Genomic DNA, 21,901 nt, shown 5'->3' with positions numbered 1-21,901 from the left:
AATGCAAAGAGTGATATAACATAAATAATGTATTATTAAATGTAAAGTTAAATGATTAAAACCTTAAACAATGTCAGAGTTACAATACAAAGAGTGATATAATATAAATAATGTATTATTAAATGTAAAGTTAAATTATTAAAACCTTAAAAAATGTCAGAGTTACAATACAAAGAGTGATATAATATAAATAATGTATTGTGAAATGTAAAGTTAAATTATTAAAACCTTAAACAATGCCAGAGTTACAATACAAAGAGTCATATAATATAAATAATGTATTATTAAATGTAAAGTTAAATGATTAAAACCTTAAAATACAAAGAGTGATATAACATAAATAATGTATTATTAAATGTAAAGTTAAATGATTAAAACCTTAAACAATGTCAGAGTTACAATACAAAGAGTGATATAATATAAATAATGTATTATTAAATGTAAAGTTAAATTATTAAAACCTTAAACAATGTCAGAGTTACAATACAAAGAGTGATATAATATAAATAATGTATTGTGAAATGTAAAGTTAAATTATTAAAACCTTAAACAATGTCAGAGTTACAATACAAAGAGTCATATAATATAAATAATGTATTATTAAATGTAAAGTTAAATGATTAAAACCTTAAACAATGTCAGAGTTACAATACAAAGAGTGATATAACATAAATAATGTATTATTAAATGTAAAGTTAAATTATTAAAACCTTAAACAATGTCAGAGTTACAATACAAAGGGTGATATAATATAAATAATGTATTATTAAATGTAAAGTTAAATTATTAAAACCTTAAACAATGTCAGAGTTACAATACAAAGAGTGATATAATATAAATAATGTATCATTAAATGTAAAGTTAAAATATTAAAACCTTAAACAATGTCAGAGTTACAATACAAAGAGTGATATAATATAAATAATGTATCATTAAATGTAAAGTTAAATTATTAAAACCTTAAACAATGTCAGAGTTACAATACAAATGTAATGTTAAATTGGCACCTGTTTTGAAGAATGACACAAGTAACCTGAGGACGAAGGGTTTGCAAGAGACAGGAACTACTGCACTAGGTTATTTTCATATCTTAACAAGAAGGGTCTGTCTTGCCTTCAGTTGATTCAGAACTCTGCAGCGAGAATTCTGACCTGCTCAAGTAGAAGAACTCACATTTCTCCGATCCTTAAAACTCTTCACTGGCTTCCAGTTCCTTTCAGGATCAACTTTAAAATTCTGGTTCTTACTTTCAGATCTATTCATGGTCAGGCTCCTCCTTACATCACTGATCTGATCCAGCCTTACACCCCAGCTCGGGCTCTGAGGTCTGTGGATCAGAATCTACTGATGGTTCCACGCACACGGTTCAGGACCAAAAGAGATAAATCCTTCCAGGCTGTTGCTCCTAAGCTTTGGAACGATCTTCCTCTCTCTTTGCTTTAAAGTATATACTTTATTGAATATTGCTTTGATTGTTTAAGCTCTTTGTGAATTGTGACCCTGGTCTGGAAAAGCGCTATATAAATACAAATGACTTACTTACTTACTTACATTGCAATTAGTTACGCTTTTATTGTGAAGGCAGTCATGGTTTCCGGTGTCGTTCCAAATGTGTGCGCGTGTGTGAGCGTGTGTGTGTGAGGAGGGAGTTGCCTGCTGGCTGCAGAAACAACTCTGACGTCTTGTTTCACAGACTCGACAGAGAGAGAAAGAACGAAAGAGCTGAAGAGACAGTCCCGGGAAAAAAAGTCTCTAAACTACTTCCCGCTTCTTCTTGTCCGGATGACAGCGTGAGAAGGTAACAACAAACTCCAAGAACAGCAGCTTCTTTAAAAAAAGTGTCTTAACGTCGAACTTGTTGAGCAGGTGCAACATCTTGTCAAACAATTCTTCTCCTCTCTTTTTTTTTTAATGTATCCACCTTCTCTTTTTCACTCGAGAGAGTCGTCAAACAAATCCATCTTTCTTTTATTTTGTTAGCGTGTAATAACGTCGACATAACGCCGAGTAACAGTCGCCACAGCATCACGTCCAGATTGCGAAGAGAAAAACGTTGAGTGTAAACACGAGTATGTAAACACAGATAAAAGCTGCTGCTCCGTTTTTTTTTTTTTCGCTGAAATGTGACCTAAATACACAAGAATGAATCAACATCAAGTCAGCAACAGCTGGACAGCTTTATCTCTCGAGGCTCGAACCCAAATGTTATTTAACCATTAACCCGCAGCCGAAGGAGAGAAACAGTATTAAAGTGAATGGAGTGGAGATACCGGTTGGTTGAAAAAGTCTTTCAGGTCAAACCAGATGACGCAGAGGATACAACAACGCCTGTGGTGCTTTGTTGAACAGATTTTGTTCTGATTATGTCTGCTACTTTATGGTGGTTTTCACGGGAGTGTTGGGTTTTTTCCTAAACTTTCAGTTAGTGCGGTGACTCAGCTAACACTCAGGGGCCAAAAGTTTTACAGGGTCATTCAACTGGTCACATCTTTCTCTAATATTTTATATTTTCATTATGGCTGTGAAAAACAAGGCAAGTTCAATTTAGATATAGTGCATAGGATATTCATATCTGGTATTTAGGGGTGTTAGAAAATATCGATAGGGTTATATATATCGCAACATTTTTTTTACCAAGATACTGTATCGATATTTGATAGCATTGTACCGATTTAATTTTAAGGAAATTAAAAAGTTGAATCATATCTATATTTAGTTTTATCTTGCCCTTTAAAGTATTTACTTTATTGAATATTGTTTTCATTGTTTAAGCACTTTGTGACCCTGGTCTGAAAAAGCGCTAAATAAATAAAAATGACTTACTTACTTACATATAATGTCTTACCACAAGTATGTAAGTAAGATTTTTCTCTAACTATTGTGTGGGTTTTAGTCGTATAATGTGTGTGTAAAATAAAATAAATAATTCAATTTTTTTTTAGTAAACACCATGTTCATTTTTGTGTGAACATTGAATTTACATGTGATCCAGGCGATGGCTGAGGACAAGAGGATAGCCGCTTTATCAGGCAATGTTTCGACGTATTTAAATTTAAAAACAAACAAAAGTACTTACGACTTGATCAAGAGTCATGTAGTTTGCAAATTCTGCAACACCAGAGTCAAGTACTTGGACAAAACAGTACTTGTTTCAACAGTATCACAATATATCTCAATATATATAAATATATCGTACCTTTTCCACTGTATCAAGAAATGTGTCATATCCCCAGACTCTCGCCCTCCAGTCATATTTATCTCCTTAATTTCGTATTAAAATGTATAGGTTTGTTATTTACTTCAGAATTCAATCTTGTATTTCAGGTTGGTTCAGTTAACTGTCTTATGGGGTAATTATAATATATACTGTATAGTATTTACTAGAACAGTTTCAATCATTCTTTTACAGTATGACATTCACAGTTTGAATGATTCTTTTAAATCAGATCTGGGAAACAGTGCGACCCAGGGGCCCTTTTCAATATATTCACGTGACCCTCATAAGGTCAAAGATCATGAAGAAACTAACTATTTTATTTTGTATTTATTTCTATTATTCATGACTTGTCTTCAAAAAATGACGATAGTAGTTTTAATAAGGACTTTTTCTTTTGCCATTTTTGTGTATTTATTTAATTATTTACATAATTTCTCCTTCAAGGTTCAATAAAGAATCTTTCTATCTTATTGCTCCTCAAAAAGGATTTAGGGAAAAATAAAAATATGGTTAACTTCGGCATATTAAGTTTGATCTTATTACTTGTTTAGAAAATGTGGCCCCTGGGGACCCACCACTAATTTAAATACATTTGAGATGCATGAAATGGACCTTATTTAAATGAAACCAAAAAAGTGACCAAGTTTCAAAGTTTAAGATTAAGCAAAGACAGAGTAAGATTCTGCTTCACGTAAGCTACTGAACCCGAGAGTCCAAATAGAAAAAGTCTAAAAGCCTCTTCTATAACTTTGACTTCAGCTATGATGTGAGTGGTCAGGTTTTGTTTCCATTTCATGGCTGCAGAATTGTGTTGGGGCGGTCCTGCTGCCGAGTAGCTCGGGGCTACCACAATGACAGCTCTCTGGTTTCAGATAGTGTTTACATTTTCGAGACAGGTGAGATCATTTGAAATGTCAACTCACGGCAGAAACAGGATTCAAGGGTTGAACTGAAACGCTATAAAACCTTTGTGGTTAGTTATTGTCTTAGTGAATTGAACTTGAGAAAATATGTTTGAATTTGTACCTGGGTAAGGAGCACACTCGTTGGTTTCGGTTGAGAGAGTGACAGCACGAGTGTGTTTTATTAACTAACCTTGGAACAGGGTTAGATTGCAAAAATCCAGACCAACAGGCTTTATCCGGCTTCTCACTATTAAGTGTTGACTCAGCTTTATTGTCTAAACACAACCTATCTTTATGTTCTGTGTCATGTAGTCATGGAGAGCTCTGTGGAAGCTTCCCGGACTTCAGGTGGGACGAAACCTGTGCTGGCTCCCAAACCTCTGCTCGCACCAAAGCCCTTTTCACTTCAGAAAAACACCTCTATTCGCTCCATCCATGCTCCGAGGACTATCACCGCTCCGAAAACAGCGGCTCAGCAGCCTAGAGGGTCAGTTTCACCAGCCTCGCCAAAAGCCCCGGTTGTTAAGAGGCCGCCTCAACAAGCCCCTGTGAAAGAGGTCACCAAAGACCCACCGGCTAAAGAGCCAGACACCACTGGTTCTCTGGCAGCAAAACCTCAACCGGCACCAGAGAGCGCTCTGCCTAAGCCCACTTCGGAGCCGGTCCACAAGGAAGGTCTGATCAAAGAGGAGCAAGTCAAAGTGCCTACCAGCACCAACAAACAACCAGATGCGAAAACCACAGCGGAGACGAAAAGCGGCCCCGAAACCAGCAATGGTAAACCTGCGGAGCAAACCCGGTCAGGTGACGACGATCCCCCCTCATCTGATTCTGCCTTCACATGGGGCGGCTCCAGGAAGCGTCTGTCTACACACCTCACCTCAAAGTTTGAGTCGGGCGGTCCGCCCCCGACCCCCGAGCCCACGAAAACCCCTAGCAAAGATGCAGCCCAGACAGTGCCAGTTCAAAAAAAGCCAAGCGAGACAACATCCGAGACGAAAGAGATCGACGGAGACGACCCTAAGGAGGAAACGGAGGGAGGGGGCAGCATAAAAGACAGAATCAGTCTCCTTTTTGACTCCTCATCGAGGCCAGAGGTATTGGACAAGAGAGACGAGCCAGACATCGTCAACGGAGGAGGGGTGAAGGAGAGGATCAAAAACTGGACATCAGAAACAAATCCTGAATCTCCGAAGACCGAGAAGAAGCCTCAAGTTATATCTCGAACTCCCAAAAGGTCAGTATGCTGTGCTTTCTCAGCTTGACGAGACATGAAAAAAAATGATCAGAACTTTCAACAAGTGCTTTCACGTAAGGCACGTACGAGTGCCTCTTGTTTCATTAAGACCCTTTCAAATAGAAAAAATCCATTACAAGTGTCACCTCAGAACTAGGTTTTCGACAATCTTGCCCAAGGGCGATTTCATTCTTTCTGTTGTGTAACACAAGGGTGAATTGGAATTGCCTTACAGAGAGAACATTGTAAGAATGTGTCGCCGTAGAGAAGACACGACTTGACTGGGGTGAAGACAAAAGGGGTTAATCAAGTCCTAAAATGTATTTGTAGAAAACAACAGATTCCTAGTAAGGGAATATTTGCATAATATAGGGTTTGCTATTAAACAAATGGCTATTCTACTCTATTGCATGAGTGTTTATTAATGGCTTCAGATCATCAGGATTGCTTAACATAAATAAAATGGAAACTTAGAAGGAATTTTGCTTGATCTACCTGTTCGTGAGTCATGTTATCAGTATTCCATTGTTCAGGGATTTGTAGATCGTCATGCACAAGCTCTACTCATTGTAACTTAAACTCATGGTAAATTGAGTCACTACTTTTCTAGTTTATTTTGTGACATTCTGCCATCAGAAAACCTTTCAATGCTAAACCCATTAATTGTATTCTTTCTCTATTTTCCAAGTGTTGAATCCCCGACTGCTCCGACGAAAGAGGTCCCACCTATAAAGTCTGAACCAGAGAATGAACCGTCCGCTGTTTTTGAGGAAGAGAAGGAGCGATCACAAGACAAAGCCCAGGATGCTACACCTGAGGAGTCAGTTCAAAAGCCAAGCCAAGAATCCAAAAACAATATACCAGAAGTTCGGCTAAGATCTCAAAGCCCTGCTGTTGAAGGGGCTACAGTCGAGCGGCCCCTAAAGAGGGACAACGGTAAACGTCGATCCGTCCACTTTGGTGTGGTGGAAAGAGATGACGGAGGACCACCCATCATCCTTGGCCCTGCGTCAGACTCCAGTGGTGATGAGGAAGAGGCACCAAGAAATAAACCTACTGAGAAGGTTCCAGATTCCGTGCCTACTTATAGACGGGTGGGAATTCTACACGACAATGACACTGGGCTCCAAAACCAACAGGACGAACAGCTGAAACACTTGGCGTTTGAGAAGCGACGGAAAGTCGAGGAAAGTACGCAGCGGGATGAAGAAGAGGAGGCAAAGGGAAAGCAGTCTGAATGGGAGATAGAAAGAGTTAAAGAGGAAGAGAGAGAACAGAAAAGACTGAGAGAAGAAGAGATCGAGACAGAGAGACAGACAGAGTTGATGTTGCAAAGACATAGAGAGCAGGATGAGGAAAAAGCTAAGCGAGAAGTTGAAAGACTTCGGATTCAGAAGGAAGAAGAAAGACTGAAGGAGCAGGAGAAGGAAGAGAGACACAGGGAATCAAGGTGGAAGCCGAGACATGAAGAAGAGGAAAGAGAGCTTCATCAAGAAGTTGCAGTGGAAGGAAAGCGGCAGGTGGCTGAGATGCATGAGGAGAGGAAACGAGAGGATGAATGGGAAACAGAATGGGTCAACAGAACAGGGAAGTCTGCCACGGATGAACCGAGAAACGAAGAATTGATGAGGGAAAGATCGAGACAAGAGGCTGAGGAAAGAGAGAGGAAAGAAGATGAGCGGCGGAAAGAGGAAGCAAGGATGCACCAACAGATGGAAGAGGAAAGGAGAAGAATAGAACTCCAAAGGAAAATGCAGGAAGAGGAACAAGCGAGAAATAGAATGATGGAAATGGAACTGGAGAGAGAGAGAGAGGAGCTGAAGAAACAGAGAGAAAGAGTGATAGAGTTGGAGAGACAAAAGGAAGAGCGAGAGAGAATTCTAATAATGGAAAGACAGAGAGAGGAGCAAAAGAAAGAACAAGAAAGAAAGGAGGAATTTGACAGACAAAGAGAGGCTCAAAGGAGAGAACAGGAGAGAGCGAGAGAAGAAGAAATCGAAAGACAGAGGGAGGCTGAAAGGAGAGACCAGGAGAGAGCAAGAGAAGAAGACATGGAAAGACAGAGGGAGGCTCAAAGGAGAGACCAGGAGAGAGCAAGAGAAGAAGAAATGGAAAGACAGAGGGAGGCTCAAAGGAGAGACCAGGAGAGAGCAAGAGAAGAAGAAATGGAGAGACAGAGGGAGGCTGAAAGGAGGGAACGGGAGAGAGCAAGAGAAGAAGAAATGGAAAGACAGAGGGAGGCTGAAAGGAGAGAAGAGGAGAGAGCAAGAGAAGAAGAAATGGAAAGACAAATGGAGGCTGAAAGGAGGGAACAGGAGAGAGCAAGAGAAGAAGACATGGAAAGACAAATGGAGGCTGAAAGGAGGGAACAGGAGAGAGCAAGAGAAGAAGACATGGAAAGACAGAGGGAGGCTCAAAGGAGGGAACAGGAGAGAGAAAGAGAAGAAGAAATGGAAAGACAGAGGGAGGCTCAAAGGAGAGAACAGGAGAGAGCAAGAGAAGAAGACATGGAAAGACAGAGTGAGGCTCAAAGGAGGGAACAGGAGAGAGAAAGAGAAGAAGAAATGGAAAGACAGAGGGAGGCTCAAAGGAGAGAACAAGACAAGGAAATGATGATAGCATATGAGCAAAGAAAGAAAGAGGAATTGGAAAGATTACAGGCAGAAGAACGGAAGTTGAGGGATCTCGAGAGTCAAAGGAACCAACGTCTCATCGACTTCGACTCAGAAGAGTTTGCCCCGAAATCTCCTGTGTCTCCAGAAGGTCGGATCGAAGTGGTGTACGACGACTTCTCCGTCAAGAAACCTCTGATCGACGTCGACTTTGACGACTTCTCCGTGAAGCCAATAAAATGGGGTTCGCAGACGAAAACGGAAACTACTCCCGTTGAGAGGAAGCCCATGATTTCATGGGACGAGGGACTTGTGAAGGAGATTCCGGAGTCAACGATCATCCAGCCGCGTGTCATAGAGCATGAGGAAATTAAGAAGGTGATTCCGGATTCATCACCTGTTTTGGAGGATCAGAAGCTAGAGGACGAAGAGAAGGAGGAAGACGATGCTGCGAGGCCAGATGGGGAGAACATCCTTATGAAGCTTCTGCAAAAGGAGGCGCAAAAGGAAGAGCCACGTGCAGATGACCGCCAAGATGATCTCGCACCAGAGGTAAAGCTTCTTTCAAGCCTCATTATTGTCAAAGAAGTTACTGTAAAAAACTCTCTGTTAGTCACGCGTGAACATGTGGTTGTGTGAGCCGTGAATCAAACTCTCGCCTCACCTCTCTCCTCTTGTGCGAGTGGAGCGATACATGTGTTGCTTCAGCCCGATGAAGCGTGAGAACCAGTCCGTATGCTCGTCCACGTAGGTGGGCGTGACTGCAGAGACATGTGTGGCCGGATATGATATGTGTGTGTGAGACCTGTTCAGCGTCCCAGACATGAACAAGAACAGAGCGCCGAGCTCGTGTGGGTATGTGGTGACGACGGAGCTAACGTTTTCACAGGTTTACGATACAAAACTACAGTAGCTCTGGTTCTCAACAATACACTGTTGTCGTTCATTGAAGTGTCATTTCATGATGGCACTTTCGAACTTTGAACGTTTTTGTTGAGGTTAAATAAGAGCAGTAAGAATGTGCACGTGTGGAAGAGAGATTAAAAGAGGGCTGTGGTGGCTGTGAGGAGGAAACAAACCCGAATAACGTGCATGCAAATCCTTTGAGGTTGCTCTTACCCTTTCATGACTACTTTGTTTTAGATGGTCTGGCGTTATCTTTAAGTTTCAGAATTCTGAGTATCCCTTCGACTGTATTTATGCGACCCTCATGAACGTGTTTCTAACAGCTAGCCATTTTATTTTTTAAATGAAATGCTTAAATCCCCCCCAAAACTTTCTGGTTTGTATAGCTAGGGGTTGGAACCCATGCATAGAAATTATGATATGTTCAAAATAATCACTTGCCTAATAATTGAGCACACAGGCTTTAGTGGATATTTACCTTCATGCCATCTTTTGTAAGCTCTAATATTCTACTTTCATAAATTGTTTGGAATGAGTTTGGAATTTATTGTAACGAGAGTTTAGTAACACTCGACACATGTGCAGGTGAATTTCCTACAGATATAGAGAATTCCATTAAAATTCAACTAAAAAAGTCAAATGAAATATATGTATTATGATTTGAGAACTATCAGGCATACACTAATACTCTTCTTTGTATCAGAAGTGCGCAGCACATGCAGAGGCCTGAAGTTCTGCAAAAACGATAATATAAGAGCAAAAAACAAGGTTTCAAATTGTGAGTTGATTGATGCTGAAGTTGATGATTTATTACGGAGAATAGACTAGTGACAATTAAGTGGGCGATTAAGGGACACAGGTAGAAGATCACATACTCAAAAAGCCAGGCTTAGACCCGGATTGACCTCAGTAATTTCAGGCCTATTTCTAAGCTCCCTTTCTTGTCCAATATCTTGGAGAAGGTGGTGTCTGAGCAGTTGTCATTGTTCCTGGATCAGAGCGACATCCATGAGAAGTTTCAGTCGGGCTTCCGCAAACATCACTCGGAGACGGCCTTGCTAATAATTGTCCAGTGACATCATGATGTCGGCTGATTCGGGTAAATACACCGTTCTGGTTCTCTTGGATCTGTCCTCATCTTTTGACACAGTTGATCACCAGATCCTGCTGAGAAGACTGAGGGATGAAGTGGGACTGTCTGGGTCTGTGTTACAATGGTTCTCATCATACCTTTCTGGGCCCAGTTTCAGTGTCTGCCAATCAAATGAGGTCTGAATCGGCGGACCTGTTGTGTGGAGTCCCTCAAGGTTCTGTTCTGGGTCCTTTATTGTGTTTGCTGTACTTTATTCCCCTGGGTAAAATCATTTAGAGATTTCCTGAGTTTCTTACCACATATTTGCTGATGACATCCAGCTCTACTGCTCTTTTGAGCCAAATGAGCTCCAGAGGCTGAACAGCTTAGTCAGTTGTTAGAAATACTGAAACTGAAACTCTGGTTATTGCTGCTGATGATAAGGTTCCAGGGTTCAGGGAGTCAGTACTTGGGTGACTTAGGCCAGACTGTCAAACTGAGCCTGATTGGATTTGTTGTTGTATTTGTATTTGACAAAAGACATGTCTCTAGTTCAACACTGCAGAAAACTGACCACAAACGGTTCCCTTCAACTGAGAAAAATCTATAAACTTAGGAAAATGTTGTCACAATATGATCTGGAGCTAGTAATCCATGTGTTTGTGTCTTCTAGTTTAGACTATTGCAACAGTTTGTTTTCATGTCTTAACAAGAAGGAGCCGTCTCGCCTACAAAACTCACTGGAGCGAGAATTCTGAGCCGATCTAGTAGAAGAACTCACATTTCCCTGATCCTTAAAACTCTTCACTGGCTTCCAGTTTCTTTCAGGATCATTTTTAAAATTCTGGTTCTTACTTCCAGATCTATTCATGGTCAGGCTCCTCCTTACATCAGTGATTTGATCCAGCCTTACAACCCAGCTTGGGCTCTGAGGTCTGTGGATCAGAATCTACTGATGGTTCCTGAACACGCTTCAGGACCAGAGGAGAGAAATTCTTCCAGGCTGTTGCTCCTAAGCTTTGGAACGATCTTCTTCTTTCTCTGCGTTTAATGGATCTACTGACTTTTTCAAGAAAAATCTCAAGACATTTTTATTTGTTCAGGCTTTTCCCTGATTTTTTGGAACCTGTGTTTGTCCTATGTGTCTTGGCCTTTTAAAGCATGTATTTTAACTGTTTTTGATTAATAAAGCGCTTTGTGACCCTGGTCGAGAAAGGCGCTTTACAAATAACATTTACTTTTCTTACTTTACTTACTTACTCTCGCACATACAGACAAAGAAGGTGCAAATGTTTTGGTAGGAATACTAGAAGATTTTTAATTTTTTGAAACCATTCATCGGTGAAAACTAGGGAAGCCTTGGTCTCTTTGCTTTGGCTGCTGCCCCTGGGACCTGACCTCTAATAAATAGCAGAATATGGGTGAAAGAAAAAACCTTTTACTTCTACATGAGAGACTCAAAGATGATCCAGTGATGCGCCACTGCAGGAGAAGCCAGTTGAGATCACTGTTTGGCAGAAATGTTTTAGTGCAAACAACTCTGGAGCTGGTGTTTTTTCTGGAGAACTCCACCTTGTTTTCCATCTTACGGGCAGAACTGTTTCCACATTTTTTCATTGTTTCATAGGTCTGAGTTATTTTTATATTTTGTTTTTGATAGTTATCTGGACTAATTTTAGTGGGCTAAATCAGTAGGGGCAGACCAAATACACTTCTCAGCTGATCTAGAAACACCTCACTATTCCTTGACTTCATAATTGTTCACATCAGCTTAAAAAGATAACATTATTTAGCCAGATCACACCTTTTAATATACTCCTATGGTAAGGAGGAGGAGACACACGGGTTAAAGCAAGTTTGCGTACATCATTAGAAGCACATATCTACACGAGCTGCCACTCAGATATATACATTTCTATTATACATATTTGTAATACTTATCCAGTGTTATTTTCAGTCATTATTTAAACTGAAAAAAAAAAATCTCCTTCTTCATATTTTTCATTTTAATCTTCACATTTTATATGATTGATATGTATTTGCCATATTATATATTTGCATTCCTCTCTTATATTCCATGATGTTAACTTAAACTCCTACAGGTTTTCTTCATACTTTTCTATCCAAATATGAACTTGCTCATTATTAAATTATACATATTCAGATTTTCCTTAAATGGCTTTGTTGCATATTTATCCATTTTTCAAAGCACACTTGTACATTTATCTGTCAACTATGTAAAAAATATATAAACTTTTTTTTCTTGATTTTCTGTTTACTTTTTTTATTTTCAACACTGTTTACGACACTTAATAGTGTCAACATGACAACACAACAAGTTTCAACCAGATCAACTGATAAATAATACAAAAAATAATTTCTATAATTTATTTGAAATAATAATATCAAAAACTAAAATTAAAAAGTGCAACTTGCACTGACCTGGTATTTTCTTTGCCTTATTCCTCTAAAAAGGTTCATTTTTTCAGGATGCTTTTCAGATATGTGCGTCTTGAGGTTTCGCCACAAGTGGGTTCTTCTAATAGCTTGTTATTTTAAGCATATTAATGATGAATAGACTGGTGGACCCCTAGTGTTTTCCGGACTCCTGGTTGTACCCGTGTTTTATTACATCGCAGCAGAGCTGCATTCAAATTTTATAATTGCAGATGATATTAGTTGTTTAATATGGAAGCCAAATCTTAATTACAGTTCAAATTGATTAAATGCACAGCCTTTTTCAACCTGTGCATGATTGAATGCTGAATTGACATAATGCAATTTATTCATTTTGACATTATTTTGTTTAGTGTTTTTTTAATTTATAAACCTCTTTTACATTGAGAAGATTAATTTTGCACCCATAATGGAAATAATGCAATTAATTTGATAGATATTGTATTAATCAACTGTTTACGTCAAAAAACATTCACAATTTTGAGTAGTTTCTCTAGCAGCTGGCGTGGCAGATCAGATCTCGGCCTGTTCGTACATGCAGCATATTTTGCAAGGTGAAAACGGTAAAGCTCTAATCTCTCTCTGCTGGTGTACGTCATAGTGATAGACACGTCTGTGCTTGTGGTGAAGCAGACAAACAATATTCCACATTCAGACACTATACAACGGTCCTATTATTATGAGGTGTTTTTTTCTTGCCGTGCTCTGATATCATCGACCACCAGATGTCAGCGTTGGTCATCAGAAACGAAGACAAACGTGAGGAAGAAATGAAAATAAATATGTAACTCATTTAATCTGGGGTTGTGTCTACAGTACAAAGAGAGTATAAGGGTGACACGTTAAACTGTCACACAGTTCTTTGGATTTGTTGGGCAGAGTTGACCATACATGGTGCTATTATCTGCTTCCTTTCCACCCTGATACACACACACACACACACTAGCCATGACCCCAAACAAGAGCAAAGAGAATCCTCTGGTTTGCTCAACTTAACTTCCCACTGCACTTCTCTGTTAGGAGATCTTGAGGGAGGAGCTCCTGGATCTCAGACGTACTGTGACTCTCAGTGTGGACTACCATTGGATGGATATCATGCTCTGTTTTTGAGGGAAAGAGAGGAGACTGAAGATTCAAATACATGATCCAACAGGTCGGACAGTAAATCAGCTGTGAGCCTGTTTTGAGCACAAAAAAATACAGCTTGATGCTGAATAAGAGAGTTCTAACTTTTGAATCTTGTCTTAAGCTTAAGTTGAGCCTTACAATCCAAAGTGTTTCCGACAAAGTGTCAATGAGGTTGATGCTGGATTCACATGCAGTACTTTGAGGAAAAGCTTTCCTCGGCTCAGCTGCAGGTGGCAGGCTGGGTAGGCAGCGTCCGACACTCCTTACGAGAGGCTCTGGACATCATACGGGGCACACAAGACGAGACAAGGAAGAAGGACTATGTGGATGAAAGAAACAGATATGGAGGACTCCAGGGAGCCATGTATCCTCTTAGGAGTCTCGCGTGGCGTATCAGGAGGTCCTGGCAGAGGTTTTCCCTCAGAGGTCATGAGGAGGGATCCACCAAGGCACGCTCTGTAAGAGACGTCTAGTACTTCTTCTGATCACTCACACATTCGTTGAATTCTGGCAAACCACCATTTTCACACTGATGGCAGAGCTCAAGCTACAAGAGTCATTCCACTGTCAAATTTCCAAAGATTTTGAAATACATTTGACAGTTGTTTTACATGATAACTAAAACCAGACAGAAATAATGATTCCGCCCTTGATTTTAAAAGCTATTCTGAAACATTAATTTCTTCCTTTTGAGAGCAATAAAGGTTTTAAGTTCCAACCCCTCAGTTTTACCAAAAGCATGTTGCAAAAAATTCTGTTCTCAAGCGTCTCAGCAGTTGCATGATGTGGCGCCTTCTCTTAGAACTCTACTGTTCTGTTTTTGACACTTGCTCTGGAACTCCAGAGTACAGTTGATCATAGAAAGACAGTTGATTTAAAGTGTAAAGTGTATCAATATGTAACTTAACAGTGAATCATCAACATCAGATCTTAGATAGTTGCATGGGTATTAGGGTGCTGGATTACGGTATGATTTGAAGACGTTTACCTTGATGGTGGAAAGTCACAGAATATAAGTTACAGTTTACACCAGCAAAATAAAATGTAGCTGTTTTGTTCCTTGAATCCTTTGATCCTTTGAAATGCCCTAATTTCAAAATCAGTTTTGTGGTCAGTGAGCACAACCAGAATTAATACATAAGGCTCATTGGCTTGTAAGGCAGTGCACTGTCAATAAGAAAAATAAGAGAAAATCAAAGGATTTAAAGAGCTTATCGTCCAGAAAGTACAGGGTATGGAGTCTGCCGATTTATAGACAATCGCTGGTATTTCCGATTAACCAGGAAACAGTAAAAATAAGTTCCTTAGTGGAATGTTCTCTTATTGGAACAACTTGTTTCCTGGTAGGCGCTTATGAAGTTGGGTCCGATTTCAGATCTGTTTGTCAGCTTCACGTCTATGTTATCGAAAAGTGTTATGGAAGTTTGGAGGTCCAGATAAGAGGGTATAGGAGCAGGTTCTTCCAGATAGTTTGTCCGTTAAGACAAGCACCAATATTAATCCGTTAACAAGAGCCAAATAGGACTGTATTGTGTGTACAGATAACGAGATATGGAAATGAGTTGGCACAGTGGGTTGTATAAAGAAGGGCAGTTATCTGATAAAAAAATACATTTACATGAAAATGATGATGAGATGATAAAAAACACAAACACTTTGTTTCCCTCCCGTAGTCTGTGTGTGTAGATGTGTGTGTTTGAGTAAGTTGTTGTTGCTCTAAATTATTCCAGGCTTCAGAATCTGCATGGGTCACATGAATAGTAGAGCAGTTACGATAACTCACTTTTTCATCAACAGCGACTTGAAAGACCTACAACAGCTTTCCAAAAAATGCTTGTTGCTCGTACTATTTCATGTTAATGACTGGCCCGCCACGCTTCACTTTCAGACTTTAAAGCCTGCAAGATGAGACTTGAGTGTTGCAGAAACGGTCTGGAGGTTTTAGCATACAGACGTGCTATTTGAGTTTAAACAGTGTGACATGAGCTGAAGGGTGTGTTTAAGGATACTTTTGACTTGTGCCTTTAAGTTAATGTATGGTTTCCTGCTTACTTAAATATCATTGCATAATTAGTCTTGTGTTTATGTGACAACATGGTTTATTTCTCTGTTTCCTGCTCATTAAGAAGAATGCTTGGCAGTCTTGTTTTGTTTGTCTCAATGAAAATAAAAATAAATAAAAACCTTTCCGTTTGAGTTCAGGTTAAAAGTCCTGCCGCAACCATCAGAGAAACAGTACAGGAGTTAAAATGTACTCCTTTAATATATATATAAAGCAGGTTTGGGCAATTCAATTTCCTCAGGGGCCACATTATATACTGTGACTGTTATTTGGGGAAAAATAATAGAAGCACCTTGTCATTTTGACTTCCGTTATAAAAATACAGAGAAATAAGCATGAATCTAATGATGATGACCGGATAGATTTGCAGCTCAACTGAAATAAACCCTATAAAGATCAAACTCTAAATAAGAATGTGAGTCTGAAGCAGAAATATATACGACTACATCTCAAACACCAGATTTTTTAATCATCATAAAATACTTTTTTTTGGAAAACTAAACACACATTCAGGAGTTGACGACAAATTTAGATCTTGTTTGCTCTAATGGTTACATTTTTTTTAATGTGTTGATATGAATGATATGTAGAAGAATATTATATAAATATAAGCTTGAAACAAAAATGTAACCCAGATAACCCAGAAATTTGTCTCATCAAAGTAATTTGCAATACAGCTGTCATCCATCGCGTCTTTAGCAAATATAGAATATTACAGCAGATAAACAGCAGTAATGAACTCATCTTAATCTCTCCTTAATCTCTCCTTCTAGGCTGAAGTGGACCGACATGATGTGGACGACAAAGATACAGATTTCTTAATGGAACAGGAAGAGAAGAGCGGTGACGATGAACAGACGACTGAAGTCAAGGGGTATGAAAGCACAGTGGAGTAAACATCACAAGCAATGCTTACTTTACGTTTCCTTCTTACGTTTTACTTCTGTTGTTGGTGTCAGTTCTGTGCTTCACATTGAGGTCTGGACAAGGTTCTCTTGACGGGACCACGCTGTGGCTGTGTACTCTCTTTACTTAACTTGGGAAATATAAAATGACATTGTTTTCTCTGTTATTTAATTGGATGCGCGAAGCAGAATGAGACCAATGTGTCAATATACGAGGGATATATAAAAATACAAATGACTTACAATCACGTAAAAATAATGTATAATTTCCGAGAGTGTGGCAGTGGCTCACACGAACTGAATGAGGTGAACGCAATATGGGAGCGAAACTGAAAAATAAGGAACACATATTTTAATGAGTACTTGATAACAAAGCTCGGGGACACACACAATCTAACAAACATCCACAAAGAATGCCTTTAATAATGAGATTTTTACATTTCTCAATGATTTGGGAAAGATGTACTGGGGCCTTGGAATTGCCACGTTCTTGAATCTGCTCCATGTTCCAGTTGACAAGCTGTTTCAAGCTGTGTGTACGTCCAGCTAAGAGAGCAGAGGAGATAAAACAAAATAAAGTTAGCAGGAAATGGCAGATAAGTAGTCTCTGCTTAATCTTCCCAGTGGGGTAAGCAGACATTTACGTAGTGTTTCTGTTAAAGCATTTTATATTAATACTTAAAATGATGAATTAATCACCAGTTTATTTTAAAATGTTATATTATTTTAAAGTTGAATCTGGCATTACAATGCAATATGTTTGAAATTCACTTTCTTATCTACGCCTCACATGTTGAGCACTCCTCCCCCTTGTGGCTGTTCAGTAACACGCATGGACATAATGACCACTTCCTGTTTTTTCTCCTCAGTCCTACATCTGCCGTCGAGGAGTTGCTAAAGGAGCTCTCACAAAAAGACGATCCAGATGTTTACTCAGAACCAGAAGTGGATTCTTTCCCAGAGGTACATGTGCTGACTCAGGTCCGATCACGTGACTCACAATTGCCTTCTTTCTGCACTCCCTGCGTCTGCAGAGTTCGAGCCTGCTGCTGGACAACAGTGCTCAGAGGTCAAAATTATACCTGAGTAAGAGGAGGAGTCGAAAACGTCCGTCACGCTCTCTACGCCTGGTGCCGGCTACGAGTGAGAACCAGGACTGGAGGGCCTGTGACTCGACGGGTAATTACAGCAGGTTAATTAATCAGAGGGTCTTCCCGGATAATGACTCTAATTATCATCAGTAATGTTCCTGAACGGCTGTTATGAATACTCTTTAATGACCTTTTTTGATGGGATTCTCTTCCAAGATATTGACGTGAATGAGCTATTCATTCTTTTTTTGAATCCAACCGGTATTCAATTATCACAGTCTGTTTTTGATTTTGTTCAAATTGTTAAAGGCAAACAAGACAAATGCATAACTTGGAAATAATTCTAAAATTACATGAACAAAAAAAAAAGCAGATGATAAATTTAAACTACTTACATGTACAATTCCAATGTCACCCTCCAGATGTTTTGGCTCATCGACTAACCCACAAACACAGCTCACCCTTTACCTCACTCCCTCTCAGTGAACTCATCACTGCTGCTGCATGTGCGGCACACTTTTCCCTTCATGTCTTTATTCGATTCTTTAAAACATCTTTCCCAGAACTGCCATTAACATTTTCTCACACAGTGTATACACTCCTACCATTATTGAAAATTCATAATGATTACTCGCGGCGTAAAATCTATGTTGCACTGCAGCAGAGCAGACGTGAGCTGCAGCTTTAGCGGCGCCGGCGTGTGACGTCAGCGCAAAAATATATATATTTTTAAATATCGATACAGTATCGTGAATACAAATATCGCGATATATCGTTGTATCAATATTTTCTTACACCCCTATTAAATATGCAGTACTATTGTAAAAAAAAACAGTGAGACGGCAGAAGATGTACAATAAGTTGAGGGGCCGGTGAAGAAAGTTTTCGGCTATTAGTCATTTTGGCATAATTAGTCCCTGTGTTAAGCCGTCTAGTATGTTGGGCAACGATTCACCAGCAGAAAAACATTCCAACTTGCTCACTTTCTTCCCTCATGTGGCGCAGATATCTTTCGCCCACGGACGGATTCAGATGCCGAAGACGAGTCGTCCCCGCCGAAGATGGTCGCCACACCCCCCTCCTCTCAGAGAGTGCCCATGTTCCCCGGCATGAGCCCCGCAGCCCTAATTGTAAGTTCACCCAGGGTTTGAGCGGTGCAAAAGATATTCCTTTTGGATTTTCATCATTTTAATATGTAACACGATTGCATCGCTCGCTCCCCAAGGCTCAATTAAAAAAGAGGGGAACAGGCGCCGGTGAAGCAAAAGAGGAAGAACCGGAGGAAGACCAGGGGAGAGACGAGAGTCAGAATGAGGAGATCGCACCTTCTCCCTCGGTGCTGTCCCGATCTCCTCGCTCGGCTTCTCACATGGCAGGAGCCGCCAGAGTCCTGCCGCCGATCGGAGGAAAAGAAGGAGGGTGAGGACTTGATAAAGGATATGTGCAGGCTACTAATTGATGGATTGATCTTGTGTGTTAGCAGTGTAGCCTCACCTGCCTGGCTGAAAGAACTGAAGTCAAAGAAGCGACTGAGTCAACATGAAGGTGTATAGCAGGTGAGTTTAGTTAACTATTAGTATTGTGTCGGATGATGACAATCCGTTTTGAAAAAGATGGCTGCATATATTGATAATTTTACTGTAGTTTAGTTAAGTATTCTATCGATTCTTTCTGTTGGTTAATAAAGAAATCACCAAAACGCAATAATATGCATCACATGTTGAAGTTTTCTTCTACAAGAATTTATCACTTTCTAAAGTTCTCCCTCGTCTGAAATCCCTGCGAACAAGAAGTTATGAGAGCAGAGTCCATTATGATGTAATAATGGGCTTCACTACTCCTCCAGACAGCTGTAACAACGCCCTGTTTTCATTGGATGAGGCTAAAGCACATTTTATAATGTAAATATTTCAATGAAAAGAGAGTTTTGTACAAACAGACACATACTGATAAGTACAATAGAGGACCAAGATCAATTTAAGAGACACTTAAATCAACACATTAGTTTCCCTTTAAGTTAATCTTAAAGCAGCACTATGTAAAATGTTGATTTAAAAAAAAAAATTAAATTAAATTAAATTGTATTTAAAGTGTCTTATCATAACAAAGTTATGTAAAGAAAAAAAAACAGATCCCAGCGAATCAACAATGAGGGAATCACAGTGTGGCAGTGGTTAGGAAAAATGTCCTTTTAGAAGGCAGAAACCATGAGCAGAACCAGACTCAATGTTTACGACCTCGTACTGCGAACGACTGGGAGGGTGCATGCAGAAAAGGTAGAGGGAGGATACAGTGAGACTTTTTTAAGTTACCAGGAATATAAAATGAGTAAACCAATAAACCTGTTAGAGGACTCACGTGTACTTAAAAGAACTGCAGGTGTTTTCAGGTAATAGTAAATTTGGCACTCTTTCAACTGTCACACTGAGGTTGATGCCAGTATGATACACAATCTGTGAATAACAGATAATTTTATTGATATTGTGAGTCATTTAGAATCTAAAGTACATTTAGATCAAATGCTTTTACTTAACTTGTGGCATTTGAACGAGATGTCACATAATGGGCGACAGAATGTTAACGATCTTTTGTCAATTTAGCAACAGAAATTGCTTCGATCTTCCTCTCATTCTGTGTTTGATGATCTACTGACTCCTTCAAGAAACATCTTAAGACATTTTTATTTGTGCAGGCTTTTCCCTGATTTTTTGGAACTCCCTTGTTTGTCTTATGTGTCTTGGCCTTTTAAAGTATAAATTTTAACTGTGTATTGTTGTTTGTTTAAGCGCTTTGTGACCCTGTTCTAGAAAGGCGCTTTACAAATAACATTTAATTACTTACAAGTGTCTATAGTGGCAACATTCTGGATGTTTTCTTTATAATAAAAAACAAATAATCAATACCTTAAAAAAGTTACCAGATTAATTGTGTGTTATCTTTATTTTCCGCAGGAGTCAGACCAGGTGACTGAGCAAGAATCCATCCAGGTTGTTTAATCCAGGAACATTCAGCTTCTTGCACCCATGAGTGGTTATGTTGGAACTTTAATTGCAAGAAGAGGAACCTGCAGAACAGCCCTAGTGTCTGGTGCCAAGTCATGTGTTGCCATGTCCATATTTGTAACGTCAAATCCATTTTAAGATGGTCTAACAAAGCATGTTATCTTGCCTACTTTGGTCTGTCCGATGCTCCTGATGACACTAGAACTGTAATGGAATATACTATGCAGAGCACAGATATATATTTGTATATCTTATTTTTCGGTACTCACATGGTTGTAGGGAATAGTTTGAATGTTCTATTTGTACAAAGTGATTTTAATGTCACAGAGATTCACCAGTGAACTTACTTAGCACTTTAAAATAAAAAATAAAAAAGCATTTTCTGTTTCTAGCTGCAGCGTCAGGGAACGAGGGAATCAAAGCTTTTATGTCACGGATGCCTTTCAGCCTCTTTATGCGAGATAGAGTCACACAGTTTTTTATGAGACCTGTATAAGTGAGGATGAGGAGCGAGTGTGTGTTATAGAGACTGGTTTCTATAGCAACGTGTGTTGAGTCTGTGTCAAAGTGCCTCTGTTTTTAATGGGAAATGCAAGAATGATCTAAGATGATTGATAAATGGAGTTATGGGAATTTTTATTAAAATATTTTCTATTATCTGACTTGTTTCTTTAATGTGGTTGCTTTTTGTCAATAACTGACTAAATGAAGTGTTCATTTAGTCAGTCCATCAATTGTTGCAAGGTTTTAATTGTCATTTATGTTTACTAGCACAGGGCAGAAATAATACTTATGGTGAATGTAGATCCTGGAAGACTAATTTTTTTATGTTGTGTCCTAAAAAAAATGACTACCTTTTGCTAATGCTAGTTAGCAACCTGCTAATAGACCAACACACAATTTTACAGGCAGACATGGGTAAACAACAACATGCCAGACTCAGCCTGCTACTATAATACAGTTGGTAAGAACTAAAGCCTAAAACAATATCTTAACATTCACAAAACATATCTAAACACAAATCTGCATCATCAAAATAAAAAATAAAGGCTATAAACGGTAGGGTTGTTTGGAAATACTAATCAACACAGCGATTTATGGTGATAATATTTTTAATTTCCGACAGCAATGTGTTGTTGTTTTTGCTTGTACGGTTAATAGTTTTATAAAGAGTGTTTGAAATAATCTAATTCGATGTTTAAACTTACCATTACATGCAAATATTCACATGTTGTGTTGCAATTAAACTTCATCCCGCTAGATGGCAGCAGTCATAACTGCCAGATCCTGGTGATGACTGAGGACGA

The 21,901-nt window shown here is 39.2% G+C and overlaps 1 protein-coding gene across 2 annotated transcripts; it reads left to right on the top strand.

Annotated features, from left to right (window-relative positions):
- Positions 1-1,657: 1,657 nt before the first annotated feature.
- tnks1bp1 (tankyrase 1 binding protein 1) lies at positions 1,658-21,256 on the top strand. 2 transcript variants are annotated; one of them, XM_087800162.1, is made up of 10 exons: positions 1,658-1,798; positions 4,435-5,359; positions 6,048-8,523; positions 16,370-16,470; positions 17,371-17,464; positions 17,536-17,680; positions 18,598-18,722; positions 18,818-19,011; positions 19,076-19,148; positions 20,544-21,256. In XM_087800162.1, the coding sequence occupies exons 2-9, from the start codon at positions 4,437-4,439 to the stop codon at positions 19,143-19,145; spliced, it is 4,128 nt and encodes a 1,375-aa protein (XP_087656288.1). In that variant the 5' UTR covers positions 1,658-1,798; positions 4,435-4,436; the 3' UTR covers positions 19,146-19,148; positions 20,544-21,256. The 2 variants fall into 2 exon arrangements, with proteins under 2 accessions (XP_087656288.1, XP_087656286.1); XM_087800160.1 differs by having other exon boundaries at positions 19,073-19,148.
- The last annotated feature ends 645 nt before the right edge of the window (positions 21,257-21,901 follow it).

This window comes from Callionymus lyra, chromosome 10 (assembly GCF_982586985.1).
Source record: "Callionymus lyra chromosome 10, fCalLyr1.hap1.1, whole genome shotgun sequence".
NCBI classification, from domain to species: Eukaryota; Metazoa; Chordata; class Actinopteri; order Syngnathiformes; family Callionymidae; genus Callionymus; species Callionymus lyra.
The sequence above is the reverse complement of the archived record's forward strand: the minus strand, read 5'-3'. Positions and strand labels throughout refer to the sequence as shown.

What these genes read in the sequence shown, in the direction of transcription:
- tnks1bp1 (XM_087800160.1), top strand. Translation starts at nt 4,437, where the DNA reads ATGGAGAGCTCTGTGGAAGCTTCCCGGACTTCAGGTGGGACGAAACCT. An exon ending in ATATCTCGAACTCCCAAAAG is followed by an intron (nt 5,360 to 6,047) that starts GTCAGTATGCTG and finishes CTATTTTCCAAG; the next exon opens with TGTTGAATCCCCGACTGCTC. An exon ending in AAGATGATCTCGCACCAGAG is followed by an intron (nt 8,524 to 16,369) that starts GTAAAGCTTCTT and finishes CTCTCCTTCTAG; the next exon opens with GCTGAAGTGGACCGACATGA.